This window comes from Patagioenas fasciata, chromosome 1 (genome assembly GCF_037038585.1).
Source record: "Patagioenas fasciata isolate bPatFas1 chromosome 1, bPatFas1.hap1, whole genome shotgun sequence".
NCBI lineage: Eukaryota > Metazoa > Chordata > Aves > Columbiformes > Columbidae > Patagioenas > Patagioenas fasciata.
The window spans coordinates 158,526,258-158,534,800 of NC_092520.1; the positions used below are offsets into that span (position 1 = coordinate 158,526,258).

General features: G+C 48.4%; 1 protein-coding gene across 1 annotated transcript; it reads left to right on the plus strand.

The window, feature by feature from the left end:
• The first annotated feature begins 1,218 nt into the window (after positions 1–1,218).
• On the plus strand, positions 1,219–7,632 carry HMOX1 (heme oxygenase 1). The gene is made up of 5 exons (XM_065862535.2): positions 1,219–1,372; positions 1,697–1,817; positions 4,213–4,704; positions 5,304–5,412; positions 6,895–7,632. Exons 1-5 carry the CDS (start codon positions 1,341–1,343, stop codon positions 7,029–7,031), a joined length of 891 nt encoding a protein of 296 aa, XP_065718607.1. The 5' UTR covers positions 1,219–1,340; the 3' UTR covers positions 7,032–7,632.
• The last annotated feature ends 911 nt before the right edge of the window (positions 7,633–8,543 follow it).

Genomic DNA, 8,543 nt, shown 5'->3' on the forward strand with positions numbered 1-8,543 from the left:
CACCCCCTGCACGGGGCTTTCTCACACCCACAGCAGCAGGGGAATGGTGGCTTTAAGTGCCCTGCTCTTTGGCTGCAGCACAGAACCTGTGTTTTTCCAAAGCACAGCTGGCCAATGCACGGTCTGTCCAGGCTGGCCCTGCTCCCAGCACAGCTACAGCTGGAAATGAAGGGCCCCGCTTCACCTCTTGGCAGCCCCATTGACCACTTCACCAGATAAAACAGCAGAGCAGCCAGCTACTGGCAGAAGCACCTTGCCCAACTCTCTTTTACCAAATCAGAGAAATTATTTGCCTTTGGAAGTCTCTGCAGACTTCCTCAGTGACATCTTTTCAGTCCACCAGCTACCCCAGGTTTCTGGCTATCCAGGAGATGGAGTGCCGTTCTCCTAAATCGCGCTGCACACAGCTGCAGTAACAGCAGGGGCCAGTTGCCACACAAATCAGACGGTATTTTCTCCGTGCACAAGAGGGCACGGGAGGGATTTCACTGCACAGGTGTGCTGGCACACCTGTGCTGGCCCTGTGCAAGGTGACAGGATTTATTCCCTGGCGCTGTGCAAGGGCAGTTCTGGCACTTGCAGACCAGGGCTGGTGTGTGCATGTGCCACAGCAGCCAGATCACCTCACAGTTGGTACATCCCCCAGGGTTCCTGCTGTGCTCCCTGCTGTGCTCCCTGCCATGAAGGGCGGGAGGGGGTATGCTCCCAATCTGTAGTGCTGAGCTCCCCATCCCCTGGCCCACAGGTGCTGTGTTACCTGAGATACTCTCTGAAGATGTGCAAGGTCATGGGAAATAGGAGGTTTACACCAGTCATGCAAGAGCAGGTGCTGCATCAGCTCCCCCAGGCAGGGTGCCACAGACTGGGGTGCAAGGAGAGGAGGCTACCCACCCTGCCCCAGGCACTTGCCCTGTAAATCCAGCTCCCCTGTCCAACCCCACTGCCCCCAGCATCTCCTGCAGCACTTGGGCGCCTGCCGTGGGTGCTGCGCTGAAATGGTTACAGAGCCAGACACCCTGGAAGGAGAGAAGCTGTTGGACATCCTCTGGTTTGTGCTTAGTTACCAAGAGGCATCAGGTGACTTTCTTCTGGTCCCTGGGGGCTGCAGGCAAGGAAAGGGTGACAGCCAGGCTGGGAAGGGAAGTGCAGTTGTGTTGCAAGAAGTTTGTGCTCGCACTGAGGTCAGCGGTTCGGCTGCTCACGTGGCTTGGAACTATAAAGCTGGATGCAGGAGCTGGGCTGCTCAGCTCAGAGCTCCACTGTCCTGGGAGCAGAAGGAGGAAAACACAAGCAAGAAAAAAACAACAGGGAAGCGGAGGAGTCAAAGAAAGTGGGGAAACATGGAAACATCCCAGACACACTGCTCTGAAAGGTGAGAGCGGGACGGGAACGAGAGGGAAATTTTTTGCCGGCAGAGTGTTGTGTTTCTCCCCTTGCTTTTAGGCGTGCTGTTCCTGTTCCTGCTCTGCAGGGAACGGCACGCTCCTGCTTTCACTTCTGGATGGAGTCTGTCAGTCTTCCTCACTTGGGACAGCATTTGGGAGGCTGGTGCTCCCTGGTTCCCACCTGTGGCTTTTAGGAACGCTCTGCTCCTTCTCCTGCCATCCCAGGCTCCCCCTTTTTTCCTGGAGAGTTAAGATCCATTTTGCCAGAGGAGAGCGGCAGCACTGACATCTGTTTTGCTGCTCTTCCCCAGCATGTCCAAGGACCTGTCAGAACTGCTGAAGGAAGCTACCAAGGAGGTGCACGAGCAGGCGGAGAACACGCCGTTCATGAAGAATTTCCAGAAGGGGCAGGTGTCACTCCATGAGTTTAAGGTACTTGGTAGCAGCATTGCTTTGGGATGGGCTTTCCTTGCCGGGAAATGCACTGTTAGATCAGACAGGGCTGCGTGGGGACTAAAGCGGGGAAGAGGAGGATGGCACAAGGAAGGAGGTGCTTTGCATTACAGCTGTCAGGGATCAGCATCTCCCCTGCAATATATGCTCTCCATCAAACTCCAGCACCCTAAGATCTTACTGGCTCCTCTTGCAGAAATCGGGGTGGGACTGTGTATATGAGGACAGGCAGCCAGGCTGAAACAGGATGAAAAGACAAAGAGGTTGATGGGATTAATCCAATTGCTTTTCTCTTCATAAGTTACGGCATGTTAAATATTGGCAATGACAGTTAATGGAAATGGGACTATGCGCAAATAGTTGAGTGGCTGAAATGACAAAAAGAGGGATAATAATAAGTTTATAACACTCTAAGCAGCTACAGCTAGAAATAATGATGGAAGAGGGAGAAAATGAGGATGTGGGATCATCTCTGGCACTGAACTTTGCAATGTTTCAGTTGTCACTTGGGTTATATCAGAGCTGAGACCATGAACAATAACAACTCACAGGCAGACTGAGTATGAACATGCCATGTCTGGCACTAACAGGTAGAAGCTTGTTGCTTTACTTAAAACAAAAGAGAAACACTTGCAGATATTAGTTTGCAGCTAACCTGCCTAGATACATGATTCCTGGGATCTGAGCCACATAACAAAGCCATAGGTAAAAAACAAAGTACACACCTAGGCCAGAAATTCCTAGGAGGCTATAGGATGTGATGCACGGGCTTGCAAATAACAGCCAGTGATTCACCCTATGGATTAATTACTTTGTTGTCGAATTGTTCCTTGGCAAATAAATCCACAGGAGTAGGAAAAAGACTACTTATTTCTGACAGGTCACATTAAGGACACTTAGTCAAGCATAAATTTAATCTCAAGTGCTGACTTTGTGCTGTTAGAAATATGACATTGGTTAGGCAGTGAACTTTGAGACAGGCTGGCAATACTGTAAATTAAACTCAGGCCTTCAGAAATGCAGCTCAGTTTCTTAGAAGATACATACATGCTATCGGGGGAGTGAGATGTGACGTGAGTTTTAAAAAGTAATGGCTGTTTTCAAAAGCCACATTTCCCATTAAACCACTACCTGCCTCTGAAAACAACCAGTCAAGTTATACTTTCTTGATTTGTTAGGCAATGTTCCCGTATTTATTTCTTTCCTAAGAAGCTGGATAGCTGGTTATTGTTTAAAAAAAACCCTCTGATTTTGTTTACTCTCTTGGCAAACCTATGTATCTACCCTCACACGTGGGCCCTCAGAATCGGAATATTTGTTTCCACAACTAAGCCACTGCCTGTGTGCTTATCAAAGTCCTATTTACTGGAACATTGGGGAAAAGTTCAAACGACAACTCTGATTGCTTTGTTTGAGAGTAAACTGCTTTCTCTCCTGTCATCGGTGTAATCCCCCCCAAAAAATCCTGGCTCACCTGTACTGCTATACCCTTGTGTTTTACCCTTTTCTGCTGAGAAGGGATTCCAGTGCAAGGAAGGGGGTGGTGTGGGTGTAAATATACATACAGCCTCTGAAAAGAGCATGCCCAGGGAAGGAAAGAACACAGCTGGATTGTCTTACGCCACGTGGAAAAGCTGGCAGATAGAAGAAAGTATCGCATAAGCTGGGAAAAACAACAATAACAATGGTTTAAAAATAGAGAGGAGAACACAGGGCCTCGCAGGGCTCCCTCACAGAGGCGGCTTTCAGAGGCAGGCTGTGCTTCCAGCCCCCTCTTAGCTTGTCTCCTGGGGGCAACCGAGGAGGCAAGCCCACTTGCAAGTCTGAATGGGGAGAGCGGTGGTGCCTCAGTTCCCAGGGCAGTGGGATGCCAACAGGATGAATATGTTGGGAAATAAACAGGGTGTGTCATCGTCTGACAAGGTCCCACAAAGGGAAGCCACACATTGAAGCATTCAGATTTGAACAATGCACCAGAGAATATACCTTTGGGAATATCCCCCCTCTATTGATCAAGGGAACAAGGAGAATAGCCCAGGCATGATTTCATAGGGTTCCAGTTTCCATTACATCAAGCTGCAAGAACTTCGACTTGATAGTGAAGGCAGTGGCTTTTAAGGTCATGTAAGACCAATATCTGCTGGAAAGGTCCTAAGTCCTACTTGATGCTGCCTCAAGCAGAACGGAAAGGGCTAAACGGTGTCCTGCTGCACCTTGCAACTCTGTTTTCTTCATGGGAAATCAGGAACATCACAGATATCCCTGACCCGTACAGTGTGTGCCCATGGGTAACTTTCATTAGCAGGATTTGTCCCCAAAACCTGAACAACACAGACAGATGCACCTGTAACTCATTCTCTTCCTTCTCTTTCAGCTGGTTACAGCATCCTTGTACTTCATCTACTCTGCTCTGGAGGAAGAGATTGAACGTAACAAGGACAACCCAGTTTACGCCCCCGTCTATTTTCCGGCGGAGCTGCACCGGAAAGCTGCCTTGGAGGAAGACCTGAAGTACTTCTATGGCAGCAACTGGAGGAAAGAGATCCCATGTCCTGAGGCTACTCAGAAGTATGCTGAGAGGCTCCACTATGTAGGCAAGAACCACCCAGAGCTCCTGGTGGCCCATGCCTACACTCGGTATTTGGGAGACCTGTCTGGGGGGCAGGTGCTGAAGAAAATTGCCCAAAAGGCCCTCCAGCTGCCCAGCACTGGAGAAGGGTTGGCTTTCTTCACCTTTGACGGAGTGTCCAATGCCACCAAGTTCAAGCAGCTCTATCGCTCCCGCATGAATGCCCTTGAGATGGATCATGCCACTAAGAAAAGGGTCTTGGAGGAGGCCAAGAAAGCATTCCTGCTAAATATACAGGTGAGTAACAACCAGCCAGCCCACACCCTCTGGCAAACAAGATAATAGCTACAGGGGAGAGGCACAGCTGGTATTTCTGCTGTGGAGCTTACGGGAAGTCATGGATTACGGCGAGCTAGTCAGAGTTGGATGGCTACGCTTGTCCAATCTAGGAGCCTAATAAAAGGGTTGTCTGTGAACATCTCTTCTCCCTCCCCTACAGTTTGAATTCAGTCTCTTTCATGTGCCATTATTCAGACGTGAATGAGGGCTTAAACTGGGAGTGGGGATCACCACCTATTTGTCCTACCTCTGTGGTACAGCCCCATAGGTCCTCTGTGGATGCTGACTAGATGCACAAGTACCTTGCTTTCCTTCCCATGAGAAGATGTGCAACAGCCTTCTCCTGAGCTGGAAGCTTCAGGGAGAACCTGTAAAGTGAACAAGGAGTTTGAAAGACATGCTCTCAACCACACAGGCAGATTATGTTCTGTCCATAAAGTGCCAGGAGACTTGGACTGAAGGCTTGTGTCTTCCTCTAGTTCCTAAAGTGCCTGTGGCAGGGGCAAGGGGTCCAGTGAAAGGAGGCCTCATAATGAGACAGTGTTCCCTCTCCTCAGGTGTTTGAGGCGCTGCAGGAGCTGGTGTCTAAGGGTCAGGAGAATGGTCATCCTTGGCAGCCGAAGGCAGAGCTTCGCACAAGGAACGTTAATAAATCATATGAGCACGGTAAGACACTTCTAAGTGCAGGTGTTTAACATTGCCCCTTGTGGTTTTGTTCTCTTCCTTTCCTCTCTTCTTTACAAAAGCCACTGAGAAACAGGCATGAGGTGTTTGCCCCGTCTCTTCTCCAGCCATCAGTAGGCAGGGCAAGGAGAGGCACTGGTGTGTGCAGAGCTGCTTCTAGACCTGACCACAGCATAGATGATACATGTGGGTTCTCTAGAAATCATGTCAATGGGGTAGCTTTACAAGAAGAGACTCCCCTCTCCTCCTCTTAGGTTTTAACAAGCATAAGGTTCATTTGCCATGTGAGTTTTGACCGCAGGGAGAACTGGCCTTGAGTTCACAGAAGCAAAGGTGGCAATTTTGGGTCCAACAGATCAGCCGTGGTGCTGTAATGCTGACAGAAGGTTCTTCTGGACACACAGCCCCATCCAACATCTTGTCTTTTCGGACTAAATCTCCCTCCGGCCATTTTCCTGCCAGCCAGAAGTTTTTTCTGAAAACACTCCTGCAAGTATACTCGGTTTATAGTGTGTTGTTCTCGATGGTGAAATGTAACCAGCTGGGAAGTGGAGATGTCCTGGCTGCCCATCAGTTCTGCAAAACTGAAAAAGCTTCATCTGCTGCCAAGTCCCGGCCTAGAACTGGGTGAAGCCCGAGTAGCGGCTGTGAACAGTGCAATCCCTTTTCATGAAGTCAGGCCTGTGATCAAGTTAGGAGCAGGCTCAGATGTTTACGGAGGAGAGTGGTTTCCCTGATAACATGTGGTCCAAATAAAAAAGCCCTTATCACCTACACATTATAAAACTATAACATGTTTTTTCAGTGCATACTGGATTGAACCACCATTTTTATGTGGCAAAGCATGAAAAGCAAATATCGTCTTGCGCATCTCCAGACAGCAAAGCTTAAACCAACTTATTTGGGAAAGGCAGTAAAAGTTCCCTGTGAAACTTTGCTGCTCCTTTCGCAATACACTCTTAAAAGTAGGATTTTCAGAAGAGTTTGGTGTTGGATGAGGAACACCATCCTGCAGTTGTACTGGGAAAATTATTTGTCTGTTGTGCTACCTGTTTAAGGTTATTAGATGCCTAACCAATTAAATCAATTGGAAGCAGGAGACAAAATGCCTTTTAAAATTCCAGCTTAATTATCTGGCTCTCTTCTGCATACACCAGGGGTTTCATGGAGCTGGGCGGAGCATTTATAAGCCTGTAAGGAGACAAGGGAAGAGGGTGGTACTCACGTAAGGTAGAGGGGTTGTGAGCCTTTGTGATTCCCAGGTCAAATCTGCTGGTTCCCTTATTCACTCAACCCAGGAGAGCAGAACCTGCTGCTGCTGTTTCCCTCAGGGATTCCTCACTCTCCCCTTGACAACTCCAGCAGGGTCTGCTCCAGCACTGGTGAGAGCAAGCATGGCCAACCAGCAGCTTCTTGTCTCAACCCTTTCTCACGCACCTTTTCTTTTTTTCCTCTTCAATCTAGGTGCAGCGCCTGGGAAAGAATGCGAGAAGACAAACAGGAGACACACAGGCATGATGCCCACCACTCCCCTGGTGCGGTGGATCCTGGCACTTGGCTTCCTGGCCACAACAGTCGCTGTGGGCTTGTTTGCCATGTGAAGAAGCAGAACCTTCACCTTCTCTTCGTGCCTTCCCTCACTATGAACTAATCTACCTTCCCCAGTCCTCCCAAGAGAAATTCCCTCTGACTGGGTACTGTGATCTTGGCTCTGCCACTAATATTAGGAGACTTTTCTCCCCAGAAATCAGAGTGTGCTGTAAGGGGGCTCAGGCAAAGTCTCACCCATGCTTGGTGTGAGCTCTTCTCAGAGACTAACTTTATCACCAAAAACTAAGGGTAGAAAAAGCTAAAAACAATGGCCAAGAATTGTTGTTGCTTTACAGAGTGCCTGCAAAAATCCTACAGGATCAGAAATGCAGCTTTGACATCTGTCTTTCCTCAGAAATGCAAAGCTCCCCAGAGCTCTGTTTGCTCAATATTTTTATACTGCTAGATAATACTGTGATCACTTTTTCTGTGGAGCCACATGGTTCCTGTGAGGTATAGACTGTTTTATATGACACTAGTAGGTCTTTGTTAATTCTTTTCCAATCATTTTTGGTTTTTTAAAAAGCAGAAAACAGTTGTTGAAGATACAGTGTCATTCCCTTGTCTGTTATCTAATTTATACACATAATAAACTTCAACGTAAAGTCTTTACACCTGATGTTTCTTATTATTAAAACCTTACCTGGGGAGAAAGGAGGTGTCTTTCTTCCTCCCAGTTTTATGTCTTTTGGAGCTGCTGCCTCTGCAGACATGACAACAGAGGAAAGTGGTAGCTACCGCAAGAGCCAGACTCTGCTCCCACTAATAATAACCTGTCACAAGCTGAGGCAGATTTCTTCAGTTCCAACATGCTGGTCCCTGTTTCTCGAAATGGCATGGAATTATATGAGTGTACAAAGTATCCCTAAGGGGTGCAAGCCGTATGGAAGAGCTGGTTGCTATTCTATTAAAAGCAAAAGGTGATGGGTCTAAGCCAAGACAGCTCTCCCTGACGGCTACCAGCTAAGGGCTCCGTTACCAGGCTGCCTTTGCGAGAACTTCAGTAGGAATCAGAAAAGCAAGGATGTTTTCAGCAGTCAGAAATGAAATGCAGACTAGGTTTTGATCCTACAAGGCAGTTAAATGGGAGCCATCAAGCATGTAACTGCGTCCCTCACCCAGTTGACAAACCCACTCAACTTACACCCAGGAGTTGGCACACACATGGCGTTGCTAAGGGCATCCCAAACACACAGCTTTCCCCTCCCACTTTTGCTGAGACAGATCTGGAAGGCTGGCTTTGTGGCCAGCCACTGCTATAGCCACAGGACCTGTCTGCTTCAGAGGGTCTTCTAACACAGGAGTCACTGCAGGAGACGCTGAGGTTCAGGTATGGCACAGCAGGTACCAACAAGGCCGCTTCATGTCACCTCAGAGTCCTCTCCTCTCCAGAAAGCCTCTGGGATCAACCTGTCTCAATGATGCTGCCTATTCTGGTAGCATCTTTAATCCCCAAAACACGCTTTACTACTGATCTAACAACCAGCACTGAAACTCCTCAAAGAGCAAGAATCAGAAGGCAG

Excerpts from the sequence above, each read along its gene's own strand:
- HMOX1 (XM_065862535.2), top strand. The coding sequence starts at position 1,341 with ATGGAAACATCCCAGACACACTGCTCTGAAAG. Across the intron at positions 1,818-4,212 it reads TGTCACTCCATGAGTTTAAG|CTGGTTACAGCATCCTTGTA; the intron begins GTACTTGGTAGC and ends CTTCTCTTTCAG. Across the intron at positions 5,413-6,894 it reads TAATAAATCATATGAGCACG|GTGCAGCGCCTGGGAAAGAA; the intron begins GTAAGACACTTC and ends TCTTCAATCTAG.